General features: G+C 54.1%; 1 protein-coding gene and 1 pseudogene across 1 annotated transcript; one reads left to right on the forward strand and one right to left on the reverse strand.

Moving 5' to 3' along the window:
* The window catches only part of LOC132334711 (zinc finger protein 850-like), a 209,251-nt pseudogene that overhangs the window by 124,507 nt on the left and 63,664 nt on the right, over positions 1–21,080 (forward strand).
* On the reverse strand, positions 208–3,364 carry LOC132334509 (serine/threonine-protein kinase pim-1-like). Its single transcript, XM_059860623.1, has 6 exons — positions 3,309–3,364; positions 1,760–2,282; positions 1,624–1,674; positions 1,051–1,420; positions 647–823; positions 208–360 (listed from the first exon to the last, which is right to left on the reverse strand). The coding sequence occupies exons 1-6, from the start codon at positions 3,362–3,364 to the stop codon at positions 221–223; spliced, it is 1,317 nt and encodes a 438-aa protein (XP_059716606.1). The 3' UTR covers positions 208–220.

A 21,080-nucleotide genomic window follows, 5' to 3' on the forward strand; every position in this document is an offset into this window, starting at 1 on the left:
GGGGGATGTTTCCCCTGTCCCAGTCCGTGGCACCTTCACTGCACTGCCACCACTTCTGCAATAGGAAGGGGAGCTTGGAGCCGCTCCCTCCACAGCTCGCTGGGGACCAGTGGAAGCATCTCCTTGGCTGCGCTCTCTCCTCCACACCACAGGGAAACACTTTGGGGTTTTCTTCCAGTGCCATGAGACGTGCCGCTGCTACTTGCTGGGCTCCTGGATCCTACTGTGCACAGGCATGCAGCTCTGCTGTCTCCTGGGCCAGGCAGGGCTCCTGCAGCCAAGAATGCTCAAAAAGGTCCTCCAGGGATGGCCTGTCGGTGGGGTCCATGCATAAACAGCACCTGATGAGGTGCTGGCACTCTGCGGAGAGAAACCAGAAATCGCCGCTCAGCGGGACAAAGCTCCTGTCCATGCTCTCCCACATTCCACAGTGCTCAGGCCACACCAGGAGTGCTCAGAGCTGCAGCCAAAAGCTTCCCATCGATCCTCTCTTGCAGAGGACACCAGCACAGAGGCACAGGTGCCACCTCCTCCAGCTAAGCCCAGCAGATCCACCTCCTCACCAGCTGCAAGAGCAGGACACTTCTGTGCCAGCTGCCGCTCCCAACCCCGTTCTTCCCCTCGTGCCTTGAAGGCGCATCCCCACCTTGAGACACCCGGGCGGGGAAGCAGAGCTGGCCCCGGATGATGTCCTCCTTGGTGTGGAAAGGAAGGTGCCCACAGACCAGCTCATAGAGCAGGATGCCCAGGGACCAGATGGTGGCTGGCTGGCCATGGTAGCAGCCAAAGAGGATCCACTCCGGTGGGCTGTACTCCGGCGTTCCTATGGGACACGGGCACAGCTCATCAGGCATATCCTGCTCCCTCCCTCCTTCCCTCCCTCCCAGCCAGCTCCCGTTCCACAACAGTCAGCCCCTGCCCTGCCAAAAAGCAACTTGGCTGCAGCTGGCTGAAGAAGGATTCCCCCTCCTTCCTTCCCTCCCTCTTCCCCCTCTGCCAGCCAAGGGGGGGAACCTCCACTGCCTGGCTGGGCCCTGGCTTTGGGCTCACCTGACATCTGGGTGTAGAACGTGTCCTGGAGGATCGTGCCGCACCCGAAGTCGATGAGCTTCGCCTCACCCGTGGCCAGGTCCACGAGGACGTTCTCGGCCTTGATGTCGCGGTGCAGGACGCCGCGGCTGCTGCAGTGCCGCACGGCCTCCAGCACCTGGCGGAACAGCCCCCGCGCCACGGGCTCCGTCAGGAAGCGCCGCTCGTGCAGGAAGTACCAGAGGTCCTGACAGCGCTCCGGACGCTCCATGACCAGCGCGAAGCCCTCGGGCACCTCAAACCAGTCCAGGAGCCGCACAACGCCGCGGAAGCCAGGCCGCGACACCATCCACAGCAGCGCCAGCTCCAGGGGCACAAGGGCGCCGTTCTGCTGCGGGGGCACCGCGATGCCGTCAGCGGGGCCGATGCTGCGCCACGCCTCGGGCACCCCCTGCCCGACCCTGCCACTGCTCGCTACCCCGCTCACCCCACGCTCGCTCCCCTCGCAGTGTTCCGGCTGCCGCCCTGCCGGGCCTCGCCTTCGCCCCGCCCGGCACGCCCCGCCGGCTCCTCCCGCTGGCCCCGCTCACTCACCAGCTGCGCCCACTCCGAGATGCGGTCCCGGGACACTCGCTTGATGGCCACCTGCGAGCCAAGGCGAGCGGCGGGCTGAGCTCCTCGGCCGCCACCCGCCGCCCGCAGCCCCCCTCCGACCGGCCCTGTCTCTTACCGGGGCGCCGTCGGCGAGCCGGGTCCCGGAGTAAACGCTGCCGAAGCCGCCGCTGCCCAGCAGCGAGCCCTCCCTGTAGAGCTGCTCTAGGGGAGGCTTCTCCGCCCGTGCGGGCAGCACCGCGCTCCCGCTCTTCTGCTCGGGGCACCCGCCCGCCCGGCGCGCTGCTGCTTGCCCAGCCGCCCCGGGCTGCGGCGGCTCGGGGCGGGCGGCCGAGCTGGCGAGAGGAGGAGCTCGGAGCGGGGAAGCTGCCGGCGACGCTGTCGGCCACGGGGCGGGAGCCGAGCGGCAGCGGGGCGGCAGCGGGCGGAACCGCGGCAGGGGCTTCTTTCGGGGCCGGGGCCTCGGCCGCGGCTGGGCCAGAGCCCGCGCCAGGCGGAGCCAAAAGACCGTGCTGCTCCGCCAGCACCAGAGCGAGCGGCTCTTCCAGCGGCGCCACAGCCAGTATGGAGAGAGCCCGGCGGAGGCGGAACCACGGCGGGCCGGGCAGGAGCGGGCACGGGGCGGCCCCGCCGAGGGGCGCCTTGCGGGACGTGGCATGAGCCGGCCTGGGAGAGGCGGAACACGGACGGCACGGGACGGGACGGGATGGGGAGCAAGTGGAAAGTCGAGCGGAAAACCGATCGAGAGAAGCGCTGCTGCTGCTGCTGCTGCTGCTGCTGCTGCTGCTGCTGCTGCTGCTGCTGCTGCTGCTGCTGCTGCTGCTGCTGCTGCGGAGCCGCCGGAGCTCGCGGCCGTTCCTCCGTTGCCACCGCGAACCCAACGGAGGAGCCGCCGCGAGCCCCAAGGAACGAAAGAGAGAAACAAACACATCACACCCCAAAGTCATTCCTATTAGAGAAGTAACCAAAGAAAACAATGTAGCAATGAAGAAGAGTGTTGGCTTGTGGCTTCTTTCTTCTTTGCATGAGACGAAGCATTTCATGGGGAAGAACTGCCTCTTCTGACAATTTTGTGCAAGTGGACCAGAGCAGAGCATTTAATTTTCAAGTAGAAAAGGGAAATCATGTCAGTAATGTCATCTCTTTTCATCCTCTGTTGACAGAGATGCAGGCTGCCAAAAGACATGGTCTGCAGGGTGGAACTTGGGGCCAAGTTTCTTTTCCTGCCAAAGGATGAGGAGGGGAAGTATCCCAGAATGATGGAGTTGTGTCATGTCTTAACTTGGAAGGGATCTGAAAAATCCCATGGCTGCAACCCCCCTGCTGTGGCTGCGGACCCCCTGCACCAGACCAGCTTGTCTAGAGCTCCATGCAGCCTGGCCTTGAACACTGTCAGGGATGGGACATGCACACCTTCTCTGGGCAGCCTGTTCCAGGAAAGTCTTTTTTCTGAATCCCTTACCTAAACCTAATCTCTCTCCATTTGGATCCATTCTCCCTTGTCCTCTCCTTTCTGCCCTCATATGAAGTCCCTGTCCAGCTTTCTTGTAGGTTGCCCTCAGGTACTGGAAGGGCACAGTTCGATCAAGGCTCGGTCTCTTTCCCAGGCTGAAGAAGCCAAGCTGTGTCAGCCTTTCCTTGCAGGAGAGGAGCTGCAGCCCTCGCACCATCTCGCTGTCCCTCCTGGGCCCTGCTGCAGCGTGTCCACGTCCTTGCCGTCCATGCCGGGGAGCCCGGCAGAGCCGGACGCAGCACTGCAGGTGCAGGGTCAGTGGCGGGGAGGAGACACGGCCCTGGCAGCAGCTCTGGGAGCAGCGATTGGCGATGGGCTGCCTGCCCTGCAGAGAGCCGGGGCCCTTGTGCCTGCCCTTGTGCCCAGGGCACCTTTCCCCACCGCCCGCCCGCCCGCCCGCTCGGGGGAAATGCACCCTGTGCCACCCCTCAGTGCCGCCCCTCGCCGCTGCCCCGGGGGCTGCCCGGTGCCAGCTGGAGGGCCCCAGGCCTTGGCCTCACCCTGCTCAGCCCAAGGCCCTGGAAAAGCAGATTCAAACACCCACCCAGAAAGTGCCCAAGGATTCCAAGGTCAATCTTTTGTCACCAGCACAGCTTTGCTGTAAGAGTCTGGACGGGATTAGAAAATCACCAGGAGAAAAGAGCATGAACAAGTTCTGCCTTGGCACTACCTCAAGATGTGGGAGTACCAGTCGTCGGTTTCACTGGCTCTGGATTGAAGGGACTTGAGACAGTAATTCATCTTTGGACTCAAGTGTTTATTATTTCTTATCAGTAAAACAGTCTCATTAATGTGAGTTCAGCAGCTTTTCATTAGAAGGCACAAAATGGCTAACAATCTCTTGTTCCAAGGTCTTTTAAGACTAAACTATTCAATTAAGAACTGACACCTAGATTATTTTCCCTTTTAACCCAATAACAGATCCCAAAGAGCCTGCAATGCAGAATTTCTGCCCAATTACAAAAAGCCACCCAAACCCATGAAGAAGGAAGAAGAAGCATGAAGAAGAAACCCAGGATGACAACCTGTGCTGTCCATCTTGCTTCCATCCACAATATACTAAAAATCCCAAAACCTAAATTTCTCAGAATCAGAGTAGACCACGGCCCAAAACCTGGAGGTGATAAGAATGGACTAAAACCAGAACCAAGGAATCTGCATGCTCTAAAAAGACAGATCCAAGGAGGAGCCATGCTAAACAGTTCTTGGAACAGGTAAACTAGTTTGGGGAAAAGTTTGCTATTGAGGGTCAATGAATATGCAACAGGCTGATGTAAGGGAAAAGGTATTTCAGGGGGATCCCCGAAGGGAACAGGGTGCTCCTGGCTGAGTGCCAAGATGCACCCGGCCGTAATAACCTTTGCTCCATGGTCCTGGTCTCCCATTGTCCTTCATTAAACTTTTTACATTTTCACAGGAGGGTGAACGTGTTTTTCACATTTGGGAATGGTTTAAGTTTTTTCACTTTTCACGGGAGGGAGTTTTGAAGAGCTGCAAGTGGCTAATCTGCCTGCAACAAGGACCATTCCACGGGCTCTTGTCACCTTTCCCAACACGTCTGCTGCAGCTCATGGAGGGTGAAGCCCTGGAGGCTCCTTAGGGGCGGTTATGGACGATTGCAGGCAGCGCCTCGATGCCCTGGATCAGCGGTGCCCCCTCCTGGGAACCCCCACGTTTTCCAAATAGGCATCATCTCCTTCAGGGCGCTTCCTTAAGAATCTGAGCTGTACATTGATGACAGAGGTTACAATCTAAACCATTCCCATCAGTCAGTAATATAATTCAGGTGTTAAGATGTTGGAATGTTGGAGGACAGAAGACAGATGATGGACTTTGGACCTGGTTAACATAACAGATTTGATACCAGGATGCCTTGGCAAAAGCAAACAGAACTTTGAAAATTAGACCTAGATTGCAAGAAGATTAAATCAGATGGGTTTGCTGGAAAAAGAAAATCCCATTAAACTCTGCAAGCAAGGGATGTTGTTTTATGCATAAGTTTGTGTAGGTGATTGTAACCTAATCATTGTAGCACACATTACTAGTCTCCCTAAAATAGTATATAAGTGCTTGTATCCCACAATAAAATCAGATTCTGATCCCCAAGTCAGTCTCCCCATCTCTCTCCATCGCTGACACTTCCCTGATAAAGAACTGTTATTCCTGCTCCCATAGTTTTACCTGAGAGCCCCCCTTAATTTCAAATTTATAACAATTCTGGAGGAAGGGGTTTACATTTTTCCATTTCAAGAAAGGCTCCTGCCTTCCTTAGCAAACACCTGTCTTTCCAAACCAAGACACAGGAGCCACCTGTATTATACATGTGAATACTTCACACGAAAAAAAACAAGAGCCTCAAAAAGGCAAAACAGCTTGGTAATTTGTAGAAAGTAACTCTGATCAAAAATAAAATGTGTGAATAGATTGGTCTGAAGATGACATTCACAATTTTCCTGGTGACATTGTGCACTGTACTGTAGCAGTGGACAGTCACTGGACATAGACAGTAGGATAACTGGATATGCTTTTCAAACTTTTTCTAAGTATTCATTGAATTCTTCATTGAATTCTCATCCTTCTGTACACTTCAGCTCTGCTGTAAACTTCAGAGACATTTTTTCACAAGCTTCTAACAAGTTACTCTGGCTCCATAATTCCTGAGACCAAATGGAGTCCAAATGCCAAGTGGGATTCCTCTTTTCAAAGCCTGGAGTCACACAGAATGAAGCAGCACTTAAATCATCCTGTGCATCCCATACACATAACAGTCCAGTCACTGACCATCTGCAATAATTTTTTTACTTTTGCTGCAAATTACCTTCAAGAATAAGCTACAAATAATATCTTGAACCGGTTTAAATTCAGGGATGGCACTGCAATTGCCCTATAAAATTCTAAGGGTACCTAGTGCTGTTGCAGTAATACAAGAGAACTGTAAGTGTGTATTACTAGTTGTTATTCATATTAGGTAAAAATGGCTCAGCTCAGCTTTTCAAAGCAAGAAACAAAACATGGAGAGTTGAAATGATGGATTTGGGACAGTGTAGCCAGTCTGCTTTTTGTGAGAGATGCTCTTAAGCAGTGGCAGTAGTCATGTACTCATCTCCTGTAACTTTGCTCCTTGTGATCTACTTTCCACCTCAGCAACTTTTTCTGCTCTTTTTTTTTTCTTTATTTCTTCAGCTGAGTACCAAAAGGAAAAGACAGAACTGCAATGTTACTACCAAAATAATAGATTTTTTTTCAAACTAAAAAATACTCACAGCTTTTAGAAAACACATCAGAAATGTTGGAAAGTATAAACAATACAAAGTATTGAACAGTATTTTTACATTATACTACATCAGCCAAACAAATGGATAGTAGGGCTTGAGGAACAAGGATATAATTGAAGTTTTGTTAAAGGGCTTCTTTTGGTCTCTGTGTGGTAACTGTCATCACCCTGATGTAAATACTTCACAATCTATTTACATTTTCCTAAGTTGTAATATTTTGCATCATTGATCGGCTATGATTTTTCAGATTTCTCTTGTACCCATCATTGAATTATCTGAGCACAACCTCCAAACAAGATAAATGGCAAAGTAGCAAAGGGCTGCAATAACTGAGCAGCCAATGAGATAAGCTACACTGGCATCTCTTGGCTTTGCCAAATCCTCTGTGAGTGCTTTCGTTTCTTTTCCACTTTGGTTTAAAATGCAACACATTTTCATTATTTCTGATGTCTCACCTCTGAAAGAAAAACATAGATATTCTTGTTAGCAGTGTCTTATTGGCCAACAAAACCTTAAAAGCTCTTTTAACTAGAAGTCTTGCGGCCTTGTGAGCTGTGCGGTGGAGATGGGAGCCAAACTCACCCTTCCTGTCTATGCAGAAGATAAGGAAAAGAAATGGCATCATCTAAAAAACTCAGAGGTCTGCTCTCTAGCTCCTTCCTAACTCCTTCAAATCCCCCAAAGTGTGATTTAGCTACAAAGAGATGACAAGGACTCGTAATGCTGGCTCTCTGACTCCAAAGCAGCTGCTTTAGAATCTTTCACATAACCCTGTGTAGTTATGTGCCAGAAATGTATCATTTGAAGAAACTTTCCCCACGGACTTCAATGGAGGTTTGTTTGAAAGGTGTTTGAGGAGAAAGCCTCCCAGTAGATGTCTGGGCTTTGGCCTAGCTGTGTCCCTGCTGATTGTGAAGTGTGCCATCAGCTGCAGGGCTTTCTGGGCTAAAAATAGCATCAAGTCACTTGGACTTGCTCTTTTTGGCCTATAAAAGCTGGAGCCACTTTCGGGGCAAATTTGGAGACCTCATCTATGGGTGGATGGAGCACCTAAGATTTTCCCAATTGCTGGGAATGGTTCTCCAGGTCCCTGGTGTAAAACGGGGCTCCCCAGCAAGATGAGAAACAATTGTCTATGTTTGAAAAGAGAGGTGTCTGCTAAGGAAGGCAGAAGCCTTCTCTGAAATGGAAATGTAAATCCCCTCCCTTCAAAAGATTATAATTTAGAAATTAAAATGCTCTCAGGGAAAGCTATGGGAATAGGACTGAGCCCACAGAGCAGGGCAGCGTTTGCTGATGGTCTGAGCCCTTCCTAAAGATCCTGTCGGGCTGTCTTAGACCCCTGGGGCCAGGGATTGCTTCCAACCTGGGCCACTTTGGGTAGGCTGGGGGCAGCCCCAGGACAGGTGGCAGTGTGTGCAAGGGCCCTGGGTGGCACGCTGCAGCACGGTCACCATGGCACGGAACAGAAGCCGGTGTCCAAGGGCCCTTTGTGACACGTGGGAAATAGAAGCTTGCCCGGGTGCTCGGAACACGCAACGGCTCAGAGCGGGACAGAGCGGTGCCGTGAGGAGCCCCCGACAGCGCACTCATTCCTGTCTGACCCGGAGCTTTTCCTTGGCCTTGTTCCTGAGGCTGAGCTCGAGGCCCGAGCACAGGACTCACTGACCCGTGGCCTTCCGAGGCTTCTGTTCTGCAGCTGCCCTCAAGGGCAGAGCGTGGGACTTGGTGCCCCGGAGCTTTTCCAGGACATCTCTCCTGCAAGTAGCTCCAGTCAGTGACATGGAGCGGAGACCCCCGAGAGTGCCCAAGCTGGCCTGGCTGGAGGAGGAGGAGGAGGAGGAAGAAGGCCCTAGAGCTGCCCCAGCGCAGGAGACTGAAGACGTGGTGCCGTTCCAGCCACCGCAGGAGGGTGAGTGGCAGAGCTGGGCCGCAGGGCTGGAGCCTGCAGCCAACTTGGTCCCATCCCATGCCATCCCATGCCCTGGGGACATGCCCACGGACAGGACGGAAGAGGGGCCGGGCAGACACCCTGCAGTGGCCGTGCTCCATCCCCCTGGAGCATCCCGGGGCTCTCCCTTCCTGGGAAGTGCAGGGCTGGGCTGTGTTCTCCGGCCTCTCCCACAGCCCCTCAGCTTTGACTGCGCTCGTTTTTTGCCAGATGCAGCCGTGGAGCGCACGCGAGAGCAGGAATCCAGCCGTGGCTGCTTCCGCGGAACACCTCAGGTACCTGCAGCCATCCCCACCTGGGCTGGGCCTGCTGTCCCTGCTCAGCCGAGCACCGTGTGTGAAGCAGTCCATGCAACATCCCCGGCTTCTTGCCCCTCTCCTACAGCTTGTCATGAGTTCATCCGCAGCGTCTGGCAGGGAGAGACCAGCACTGAAATAAATAGGGCAAGAGATCTTTCTCCTTTTCAGAGCCTTTATTAAAAGCGATCAGCTCAGGTTGGGAGTTAGGACGGGTCTGCGGTCACACCTTTGTCGCACCCAGAAGTGGCTCGGAGGAGGAGGAAAATGCAGCTTCATCGACTAGGGGGCAGAGCTGGGGGTCCTGTCCCCACAAAAGCAGTGGGGATATTCCCCTAATTCTGCTTCTTGGGTTTTCTGTCTAGGGTACTGGCTCTAGCCAAGGTGCTTTCAGTCTGGGGCTAGGGGCAACAAAGGTTCTCAGTGCCTCTGCAGGCTCTGGACCTTTGTCCTCATGTCTAGACATCACTTTGATCTCCTAATTCTGTATTGGCTTGTCACTTTTGGGTTTTTTTTCAGTAAGTGTGGTGGGGGTCATTCCCATGGCATGCTGGGTCTGAGGTTATTTTGCATGTCCTCTGATGTCCCCTCCTTTCACTGGCCGAGAAGGGCCATCCACCTGGCCCAGGCAGGGTGGTACTGATACAAAAAGGGGAATTCTCAACAATAGAGAGTTAACGACCTACCCTTAATAAGTCATTACAACATGAAGCTAACAAAGAACTCTCCTCTGCCACTACAGGTTAAACTTGTATTTCTACAACCTTTTTTAAAAAAAATGGGTAACTCTTTTTAACTCATACCATCGAGCACGTGACCACTATATATGGACAATGGAACTCTGTGCTCTGTGCTGTTTGGTGGTTTTGCTTCACTGAAGTGATATTCTAAGAGAAGCTATTTCCTCCAATGAAAAAAACCAATCAGTAATTAACTTTGAGAACTGACAATCTGTTAAACCACTAAGGAAACTGTACACAGCCCTGTGAAGACACACGTTAAAGATGAAAAAGCCTGGGAGGGTCTCTTTCCCTTCTGGCTGGCACAGAGGTAACAAGGCTGACCCAGCCCCGTCTCAGCCAGGGCAGCCCAGGCGGCTCCTGCCGTGGGGCCGGGCCCCTTCCCAGGGACCCCGCCAGGCCCCATCGGCTGCCGGGCAGGGCAGGGGAGGCCGCGGGGCCGAGGCCGGGCCGGGCCATGGCTGCAGTTCCAACATCTGGGCACTGCTGAGCCCTGCCCCGCCGCCAGCCCGGGCCGAGCCAGGATCCGCCGGGCCCCAGGAGCAGCCCCGGGCCGGGCCGGCTCGGCCAAGGTTCTGCCACCGTTGGGGTTCGCCCACAACCCCCGGGCAGGAGGAGGAGAAGCCATCGGCCCCCGGCCGTGCTGCTGCTGTGTTCTGGCCTGGCTGCTGAGATCCTGGCCCTGCCCCAGCGCGGCCCATCCTGACACAGCCCCAGCGCAGCCGCTGCAGAAACCTCCATGGTAAAACAGCTCCGGCCGAAGGACCGAGCCCAGCCGGGGTCACGGAACCATCTGCAGGCCCCGGGTGAGATATGAACTCTGTCAGTGCTTCCATCCTCCCTCGAGTGAGAGAAAAGGACAAAGTGCAGGCACAGAGAGGGGCAACGTGAACACACCGAGGTCCGTGAAGAGGAAGTTGAGTTCCAGATGGGAGAGATGAGGAGGTGCCTTGATTTTGGGCCTGGATTCCTCTTGTAAAGCTACGGAGAAGGATGTAATTGATCCATCAGATTCTCTTTTTCATTATGATGCATGAAAAGTATGGGGAGATGACTTGTTCAGCAAAGGCCTCCATGCTAAAGGAAGCAAATGTTGAAGTATCTGTGATTTCATGAGAAGTTTGTACAGAGAAAAGAGCAGAGTGATGAGACCCGGTGCCCTCAGGGAGACAAGAAGACCTCTGTTCCCAGAGATTAAAATGATTTCAGAAATAGATGAAGAGAACCTCTGGTCTTAAACAGCTCATCTTTAAACTAATACCCCACAAGATGGCATGGCACATAAACACAGCTGTGGGAAAAGCTATGAAAAATGGGAGGGACTTCACAAAGTTTTCCAGGTGGCTGCTATTCGTGGAAATTAAAAGCCATGAGAGAACAGTTTTCTTGTGGAGAAGTCTCCACAACATTAACAGGAGGAATTTCTCTCCTTAAGTGAACTGATAAATAGAATATTGTAGAGGTGGTAAACTGACTGAAAATTTTAGGTTTTGTCTCCTTACATTGTCAGTAAGAAAGAAAAGGTTGTAGGGAGAGAAGTGTTCTGAAAGTTTGGTTCTGATTCTTATTGCTCTTTCTTTTAGCTACTGTAATAACATTTTCTTTATATCCTTTTAAAGTTTTGAGCCTACTTGGCCTTTCTCCTACTCCTATCTCACAAAGGAAATGAGGAAGGATATTCCAGTGAGTGCACTGGTAATTAGCCAGCTCTGAACCCACCACACTAATTGATGCACTGACCAAGAAACCTCAAATTGGTGAACCAAAACCACTACAGAAACTTTCCTGATGAACTGCACAAGAGCAGAGGGAATCAAGGCAGAGCCATGGTTTGTCAGGACTTCTTTGATTCTTATGAGCCCTGTGGTGTATTTGGAGCTGAGCCCTTGAACCTCAGGGCCTGAGAGGAGATTGCACAAACCCTTCCAGGAGCCAAAGGCAGAAAAAACACCCAAAGTGTCTCGAGGCATGAATGGGTCCCACTAAGGTCCCTCTCCAACACAGGCTCCTCATGGGCTCCTTGGTGGAGAGAATTTGAGGCCAGGACTGAACAAAAACCTCTCAGAGACTCAGTGTGGGAAGGAAATTCCAAAGTATCTTAAACACCTTGTCTCAAAGCATTAATGAGCCCCACTGAGTGTCAGTACAAAGCTCTCCAGGGACTAATTACAGCAGATAATTGGAGGCCATGATTGCTCACACCTCTCAGAGACTCCAAGGCAAAAGCCAAACCCAAAGTCCTTTGAAAACCCTGCAGTCCCTGGGAGCATTCAGGAGCCCCCAGGGCCATTGCTGAGCAAGGCTCCCCAGGGACTCCTTCCAGCAGATCCTTGAGGCCATTGGGATGTGGGCTAGGGGGGGATGCTGAGGGTAGGACAAGGGGCTGACAGCGCCCAGCCTGGCTGGGGCTGTGCCAGGAGGCCCCAGTGCCTCAGGACAAGGTGTCTCCTCCCAGCCCTTGGTGGCACAGACCCTGCTGTGCCCCAGGGCACCAAGACTTGGCTTCTCTTTGTCCCCACCTGTCATCACTGCCTCCAGTTCTCTGCTCTGGCTGGGGCCTGGGGACACTTTCTCAGTCGTGTCCCTCAGTGGGACCCTTTAAAAGTCCAAGAAACTTTGGACTTGGATTCGGACTTGGAGTTCTGGAGAGGTTTCTTCAGCTCCCTCTCAGCGACTGATGTTCAGGGCCTGAGCACAAAGCCCCAGAGGGTCATTAAAGTCCTTGTGCTGTGTCTGTGCTGCTGAGCTGGGCTGGGCTCCTGGCACAGAGGCAGCTCCTGGTAACCAAGAAAAGCTTCAAAAGCACATTTCTCTTGATGAGCAGCTTTTCTCCCAGCCCAGCAGGGCAGGGGCACTGCCTGCAGCCACCCCAGGCACAGCACAGAGGCACAGAGAGCTTCAATCAGTCAGGACTGGGAAGGTGCTGAGAAGTGCCCGGGGCACAATCACTGCCAGCCCTTGGCACAGGAACCTCTGGCACAGGACAATGCAGCTGCAGCTCCTGGAGCCATCTCCTAAAGCTGGAACATCCCAATGCCTGCAGACTCTGTGAGTACATTCTCTGATTCTCTCTTGTGCAGAGCAGCCAGGGGTGCCCAGGGCTGTCCTGCAGAGCAGGGTCCTGCAGCCCAGGGCGCTGTGCTGGGGCAGGGACTCTGCTGCCTGCCAGGGACAGCTCTCAGCTGGCCCGGGAGCTGCTCCCAGCACTGGGGGACAAGATCTGGGTGGGAAGATACAGCTGGTAAGGCTTCTCCTTCTGTGGGGAGGATGCTGCATTTGTCAGGACTGCTCCCATCATGGCATTTAACTGCAGAACATTTCCATGTAGATTATACAGGGAGCACAGCAAGGGAGGGGCTGCATAAAAGGGAAAATCCTGCTTTTTTTATCTACTGCTCTGGGTTGCCTGGATGGGAAATTGCCCAAAGATATTTATCTCTCAGTTCAGGTTGGAAAAAAAAAATATATCGCAGATCTGAGTAAACCAGGCAGTGACAGAAATCAGCACAGGGCCCCTTAGAGGCACCATCAGTGTTGCTTTTCCAGCCTCCTCATGATAGATCTGACTTTGCCATCAGAGCCTGCAGAGCCAGAGCTGCCCCTGGGCAGTGCCAGAGCTGGGAGGGGTTTGCAGGGCCGAGCTGAGCCCCCAGGGCTGGGCTGGGCCCTGGCAGCAGTGGCAGAGCCCAGCCCTGGGCACAGGGAAGAAGCTGCTGGCAGGGACAGCTCCAGGCAGCAGAGCCCTGGGCAGGCAGTGGGGGTAAAGTTGTCCCCAGCTTTGCTGGGATATTTAAAATCTTCTCCAAGCCCAACTATTCCATGATTCCTTTTTTTACAGATCCCCATGTCAAGGCACCATAAATGTCCAACAGCAGCTCCATCAGCCACTTCCTCCTGCTGGCATTGGCAGACACGTGGCAGCTGCAGCTCCTGCACTTCTGCCTCTTGCTGGGCATCTCCCTGGCTGCCCTCCTGGGCAACGGCCTCATCATCAGCACCGTAGCCTGCGGCCACCACCTGCACACGCCCATGTTCTTCTTCCTGCTCAACCTGGCCCTCACTGACCTGGGCTCCATCTGCACCACTGTCCCCAAAGCCATGCACAATTCCCTCTGGAAGACCAGGACCATCTCCTACACAGGATGTGCTGCACAGCTCTTTTTATTTATGTTCTTCATCTCAGCAGAGTTTTCCCTCCTGACCATCATGTGCTACGACCGCTACGTGTCCATCTGCAAACCCCTGCACCACGGGACCCTCCTGGGCAGCAGAGCTTGTGCCCACACGGCAGCAGCTGCCTGGGCCAGTGCCTTTCTCAATGCTCTGCTGCACACGGCCAATACATTTTCCCTGCCCCTGTGCCATGGCAATGCCCTGGGCCAGTTCTTCTGTGAAATCCCCCAGATCCTCAAGCTCTCCTGCTCTTTCTATAAACTCTGGGAACTTGGACTCATTGCAGTTAGTGCCTGTTTAGCATTTGGTTGTTTTGTGTTCATTGTTTTCTCCTATGTGCAGATCTTCAGGGCTGTGCTGAGGATCCCCTCTGAGCAGGGACGGCACAAAGCCTTTTCCACCTACCTCCCTCACCTGGCCGTGGTCTCTCTGTACATCAGCAATGGCACATTTGCTCACCAGAAGCCACCCTCCATGTCCTCCCCATCCCTGGATCTGGCCCTGTCAGTTCTGTACTCAGTGGTGCCTCCAGCCCTGAACCCCCTCATCTACAGCCTGAGGAACCAGGAGCTCAAGGCTGCAGTGTGGAGACTAAAAACTGGATGGTTTCAAGGACATTAAAGTGCTGTTGAATTTCTGCAAACCACTTGTAATAAAAGTGATATTTGATATTCACTTTGGTTAGGTCCTGGGGTTTTTTCTGTTGTATTACTTTTATTAATATTGTCCACAAATAAGTGTAATTGTTTGGTCCATTTCTCATTTTCTTTCTCTCCACGTTCCCTGTGGCCACAGGCTGTGTCAATGAGGGGCTGCAATCTCAGTGGTTACAAATGAACTAAAGGATGTCCCAGCAAAGTTTTCTGCAGAGATGCCCTTGTGTTGCCTTCTCTGGAGCTGCAGCAGCAATGTCTGTGTGCAGAGCTGGGGCAGATCAGTGCTGGCACAGCAGCTGTGCCCAGCAGCAGCAGCCATTGGTGTTGCCAGTGCTGCTCCCATGGCCCTGCCCCGCTGCCCTGGTGGCCCTGGTGTTGCTGTAGGGCCTGAGTGCTCTCGGGGCCGGGCACAGCCCTGGGGGTGGCAGTGCCAGGGCTGCAGCAGGGACAGGCCATGGGCACTGCTGGGGCAGCGCTGACGCCTCAGGCCAGGCCCTGGGGGCTCCAGGCTCCTTGCCCAGGCTCTCTCAAGAACACGGCCAGGAACAATGCTCAGCACAGAAAACCCCCGTGAGCAGCCCCAGGGTGGCCGTGGGCAGGCTGGGGGCAAACAGCATGGCTGGTGCTCTGCAAGGGCCCTGGGGGAGATGGGAAGGAGCAGCAGAGCAGGGGCTGATCCATCCCCAGTGCGCTGGACAGCCCAGGGCAGCGTCCCAGAGCGTCCTCATGGAGCTGCCAACAACATCCCCCCTCTGCAGCCCTGGCCTCTCCCCCAGCTCACAAAAGTGCCCCATCCTTGCAGGCACAGACATGGCAGCACTGGCTCAGGAGCCCCTGTTTGCATTGCACAGAGCAGGGGGAGCACCCCCATGGTGTTGGTGTGGGGACATGAACCTGAGGGAGCACAAATGCCATCAGCCCCTGGGGCCAGGAAGGGCTGGGGGACACCAGGGAAACCCCTCAGCTTTGTCCTGACTTCTGCACTCAGCCAGAAAGTTTGTTCCCATCAGCTGGGAGTTTCCTGTCCCACTGCAGATGCTGTTGCTCAGAGCCAGGGCTGCCTGGCAGCCACCCCCAAACTGCCCTGAGCATTTCCTTGGCTTCACCTTTGCTTTCCTTACTCTTCCTGCTACAAATTTCTTCTCATTGCCCACCCCTGTTCCCTCCCCTGCAAACAGCCCATCCCTGTTTGCCCTTCCCTCTCTGGGCCCACTCCCCATTGCAGTTCCTGACTTGGCACCATGGGAACGTACCTTGGGGAGCAGGATCATCCTACAAGTGCTGCAGGAATTGTCTGCAGGCTCCTGCAGTGCCTCCTGCTGCTCCCTTGCCAGAGGCACTAGGAGCCAGGGGGGCACATCTGGGCTGCTGTGTCTGGCTCTGGGGCTCCCTGTTCTGGGCAATGAGGAGGAGCTGCAGAGGCTCTGCAGGACTGACAGGATGGGCTTTGGGCCTGGCAGGAGAAGCTGAGGGACCTGGGCTGCTGGAGCTTCTGAAGAGAAGGCTCAAGGCTCATCCTGCAACTGCTCCAAGAGTGCTTTCAGAGAATCACAGAATCAGCAAGGGTGGAACAGGCCATGGAGATCATCAGGTCCAACCTGTGCCCTGACACCGCCTTGTCTCCTCTGAGCCTCCTCTTCTCCAGGATAAACAACCCCAGCTCCCTCAGCCACTCCTCACAGGACTTGTGCTCCAGACCCCTCCCCAGCCTTGTTGCCCTTCTCTGGACATGCTCCAGCCCCTCCATGTCCTTCCTAAATTGGGGGCTCAGAACTGGACACAACACTCGAGGTGCTGCCCAAGCAATGCTGAGCACAGGGGAAGAATCACTGCCCTGCTCCTGCTGGCCACACCATTCCTGATCCAGGCCAGGAGCCTTGGCCTTCTTGGCCACCTGGGCACACTGCTGGCTCATGTCCAGCCTGCTGCCCATCGGTGCCCTCAGGTCCCTGTCAGTGCCTGACAGCCACTCTGTCCCCAGCCTGTAGAGCGGGAGGGAGGAAGGGAGGAAGGAAGGAAGGAAGTGTGGAAGGAAGTGCGGAAGTGCGGATGTACGGAAGTGCGGAAGGAAGTGTGGAAGGAAGGAAGTGCGGAAGGATGGAAGTGCGGAAGGAAGGAAGTGCGGAAGGAAGTGCGGAAGCGCCGAAGCGCGGAAGGAAGCGCGGAAGGAAGGAAGGAAGGAAGGAAGGAAGGAAGGAAGGAAGGAAGGAAGGAAGGAAGGAAGGAAGGAAGGAAGGAAGGAAGGAAGGAAGGAAGGAAGGAAGGTGTAGTATTGTCCACAAGGGTCCCAGGATGAGGGAAGAGACGAGAAAGTGGACTCCATGTATCAGAAGGCTTGATTTATTATTTTATGATAGATAATATATTAAAACTATACTAAAAGAACAGAAGAAGGGATTTCATCAGAAGGCTAAGCTAAGAATAGAAAAGGAATGAATAACAAAGGCTTGCCTCTGACCGAGACATTCTGCAGAGGTGATCTGTCATTGGCCCTTAATTGGAAACAACCAGATGAGACCAATCACAGATTCCCCCTGTTGCATTCCACAGCAGCAGATAAGAACTGTTTACAGTTTGTTCCTGAGGCCTCTCAGCTTCTCAGGAGGGAAAAATCCTAAATAAAGGATTTTTCATAAAACATGTCGGTGACATCTCACCCTTTTTATTTTAAATAAATTAAAAAGAAAAGTGTTTGCAATTTTGTCTGCTGGGCCATGCAGAGGAAAGAACAAGCACCTGAGAGGCTTAGTGTTGCCAATCAAAACATCAGTCAAATGCTGGTGTGGAACCATCAGGGAGATTCTTCACCTGCAAGACACCAAATTCCATCACATCACCAAAACAATCTTAAGATATAAGAAAATGCAAAAAAAGTGCAAAGAAAGTGCATTGCTTCAAGTCCAAACAGCTGAGTTTCAGGAAAAGTCCAAACTGAAGATGTTCCTCTTTGACATCGCTGAAAGTCCCTTTTGGTTCTGAAACAGGCTTGCAAAATTTTGGCTTTTCAATGCTTTTTGTGCTGCTAGCTCTTTCAACTCTTTTTATTTAATTTTTTTTTTGTTTTTTTGTTTTTTTTTTTTTTTTTTTTTTTTGTGTCTGAAAGAGCAGCAGCAGAGAGGAGCCACTGAGGCTCTGCGGGGGCCCTGGCCCTCGTGGAAGGAACAGGGACCCCAGACCTGGCTCACAGAACGGTGGCCCAGGTCCTCGTGGAAGGATCAGGGATCCCAGACCTGGCCTACAGAACGGTGGCATAGGTCCTGACGGGGGAAGCAAAGCCCCCAAACCAAACAGCCGCTGGCCGGGCGGAGGCCCTGGCCCAAGGAACCGAGCCAAATGGCCCAGACCTGGCCCATGGAGCGGGCTCTGTGGTCTCACAACCCGGCACTCTGCTGCCAATGCCTGGGCAGCACGAGTGACCGAACCCTTCCTCCCCTCTGAACCGGTGCACACCAGCAGCTGGGGAAGAGAAGCTTTCCCAGGGATCATCACCATAGATCTGGGGATGCTTTGTCCCCAGAGCAAGTGAGCGATGCTCACTTTCCGCTGTTTCTCCTGCCTCTGCAACACCAATGCAAAGGGTGTTCCTCCTTTCTGCCCCTCGGTACCACTCCCACCAGGCTGGGACCAGAGGCAGAACGCTCAGGAGCCACCTCCCCCACGGTGCTGGGGTGCGCGGGGGGAGTCAGGCATTCCAACCCCCAACGGGAACCTCCGAACCAAACCCGAATCGGCCCGCGAAAAACGCTGAGTTTGAAAGCAGGCAGACGGGCTGAGCCCGCAATCAGCTGTCGAGCCACAACCCCCCCACGGAGGGGCAGACCGGCATCCCCTTCCCCTGTCCCAGCTCCCCCCGCAGGGGCAGCCTCGGGACAGCCCGAAAAGCTCGGGGGGGAATCCAGGCTGATCGCAGGCGCCGCGGTGGCCGCCGCGAGGGGCGGCGGGGCCACGGGCGGCTCCAATGATGGTTCTGCTTGGTGGTTCTCAACCTCGGCCTACTCCACCGGCATGGCAGATGAAAGCGGGGCCGCCGTGGTGGTTGGTGGGGGCTGCAAAGCCGGGGGGAGCACATCCCCCGCCGGGCTGGGGACAGCAGCCGCGTCTTCTCCGGGTACCGGAAGCTGCAGCGCAGGCGCAGACAGCAAAGCCGGCGGAGCCGACACGGGAGGCGGCGGGACAGCCGCGGGGGGCGGCAGGGGCGCGGGGCCCGCGCCCACCGGTGCCGCCTGCACTGTTGTCTCACTTTGCTTCGGGAGCGGCAGCGCAGTCGAGAGCTCTTGGCGATTACTGTCGAGTGTGTCGCCTAGCAACTCGGGCGAAGCCCCGGGAGGCGGTGCTTCTGCCACGGGAACGCCGACAAACTCCGCTGGAGGCGACGGGTCCGGTCCGGGCTGAGGCGGTGCCGCGGGAGGGGCCGCGGGGACTGGCACCTCCTGCGGGGCGGGTTGGGGTGGGGCCCGCGGCTCCGGCTCGGGCGGTGGAGCCAACTCACCTCCCCCCTGAGAGCAGCGAGGCGGGGGAGGCGGTTCCGTCGGAGCATGCTCCAAAGGCGCAGAAAAAAACTTTGCTGCAGGCAAAGCTTCGCCCCCCCGCCCTGATTCGGGGGCGCTGGGAACCTGCAGGCCGTGATTTTGCACAGGTTCCTCTCTTGCCAGCGCCAGCGAGAAGGGAGCCATACCTCGGCAATCCGCAATCCACTGATATGCAGACACTTTCCGTTTCAAAACTGGGAAGAGAGTTCTGAATGACGGATAAACCCAAGGAAATCCAAGTCCCCGGTAAAAAAGGTCTTGGATAATTAATTCCATGCATTCCCATATGTATGAATCAAGGGCATACAGCACATCAGTAAAAAAGCCATGGTGCTTTGCCCACCTAAATAACTCATAGAAATGTATCTTCAGCATAGGAACTCTGTCCTCATGACCGCATTTTTGCCAGAGGCCAATAAGATTCTCCTCTGAAGGAGAGAATGGAACCTCCGCCTCCATAGGCACCCTTGTCCGCATCCGAATCTGCCTTGTAAGAAGGGAAGCATTTTCAGGAAGGGAAGTGTAAACAGAACCTTGTGACAGTGTCCTCTGGGCTTCAGCAGGCTGCTCTGTGCTGCGAAGACTTCTGGACATCTTGTCTCGGAGACTTTTCAAAAGGTTCTCTCTGTGGCCAGCCTCGGCTGTGAACTCTGTCCAATTTCAGGATCTTCAGTTCTTCAGCTCCTGGCTAGAAGCCACTTTGGTGATCACTTGTGTAGGTGACCATCAATGCCACACACTCGGGGTTTACAAAAATGTAGCAATGCTCCTCTGGGCTTACCAAATGAAGCATTCTTCTTCACTCAGGGTCCAATTGTGGTGATTTCTTCACTCGAGGCACCATCTGTCAGTTCTGTCCTCGGTGTTCACCTTTTGTGGTGGTGCTCCTTTTTTCACTCAGGGTCACCATTTGTAGTATTGTCCACAAGGGTCCCAGGATGAGGGAAGAGACGAGAAAGTGGACTCCATGTATCAGAAGGCTTGATTTATTATTTTATGATAGATAATATATTAAAACTATACTAAAAGAACAGAAGAAGAGATTTCATCAGAAGGCTAAGCTAAGAATAGAAAAGGAATGAACAACAAAGGCTTGCCTCTGACCGAGACATTCTGCAGAGGTGATCTGTCATTGGCCCTTAACTGGAAACAACCAGATGAGACCAATCACAGATTCCCCCTGTTGCATTCCACAGCAGCAGATAAGAACTGTTTACAGTTTGTTCCTGAGGCCTCTCAGCTTCTCAGGAGGGAAAAATCCTAAGGAAATGATTTTTCATAAAACATGTCAGTGACAGGGGGCCGATGGCTTCTCCTCCCCCTGCCCGGGGGTTGTGGGCGAACCCCAACGGTGGCAGAACCTTGGCCGAGCCGGCCCGGCCCGGGGCTGCTCCTGGGGCCCGGCGGATCCTGGCTCGGCCCGGGCTGGCGGCGGGGCAGGGCTCAGCAGTGCCCAGATGTTGGAACTGCAGCCATGGCCCGGCCCGGCCTCGGCCCCGCGGCCTCCCCTGCCCTGCCCGGCAGCCGATGGGGCCTGGCGGGGTCCCTGGGAAGGGGCCCGGCCCCACGGCAGGAGCCGCCTGGGCTGCCCTGGCTGAGATGGAGCTGGGTAAGCCTTGTTACCTCTCTGCCAGCTGGAAGCGAAAGAGACCCTCTCAGGCTTTCTTGTCTTTAACATGTGTCTTCTCAGAGGTGTGTACAGTTTCCTTAATGGTTTAACACCTTGTCAGTTCTCAAAGCTAATAATGATTGTTTTTCTGTCAGAGAAGGAGGAAACTGCTAGCAGCTTCTCTTAGAACTTCACTTCCATGATGTTCTAAGAGAAGAGCAACCACAACAGCACAGAGCACAGAGCTCCTTTGTTTATATGGATTGGTTATGTGTCCGACATGTCAAAATCCCACCTTGGGAGATTTTTTGGGTGCTCTCCAGGGTGTTTTCAAGTGAAAACATTCAGCTCATAGTCTAAGAAAATCACCAGAGGCTAAGACCAGCCTGACCTGTCTGTCCTGGGTACTTTTGTCTGGGAGCAATCCTTGGATATACAGAATTTGGGAGGCCAAATGCTAATTTTGTACATGGCCCTTGGACATGAAAGCTGGTTCTTTTCCCCAGGAAGGAAGGAACAGTGCCCCAGTGTTTCAGTGGCAGATGAGAGGCGGCCACCAGAGGCCAGGGCCAGCCGGAGCTGGCAGGTTTTGTTCTGAGAGATACCCTTGCATAAAGGAAATTTTTTAGGGAGAATACAAATTTTGGTGATTAGCATCTGAAAAGAAGAACGGTTCTTTTCCATAGCAAAGAAAGCA

This window comes from Haemorhous mexicanus, chromosome 16 (assembly GCF_027477595.1).
Source record: "Haemorhous mexicanus isolate bHaeMex1 chromosome 16, bHaeMex1.pri, whole genome shotgun sequence".
In the NCBI taxonomy this organism is placed as follows: domain Eukaryota; kingdom Metazoa; phylum Chordata; class Aves; order Passeriformes; family Fringillidae; genus Haemorhous; species Haemorhous mexicanus.

What these genes read in the sequence shown, in the direction of transcription:
- LOC132334509 (XM_059860623.1), bottom strand. Translation starts at nt 3,364, where the DNA reads ATGGACGGCAAGGACGTGGACACGCTGCAGCAGGGCCCAGGAGGGACA. An exon ending in GTTCTACACCCAGATGTCAG is followed by an intron (nt 824 to 1,050) that starts GTGAGCCCAAAG and finishes CGTGTCCCATAG; the next exon opens with GAACGCCGGAGTACAGCCCA. An exon ending in CCCCGCCCGGGTGTCTCAAG is followed by an intron (nt 361 to 646) that starts GTGGGGATGCGC and finishes TTCTCTCCGCAG; the next exon opens with AGTGCCAGCACCTCATCAGG.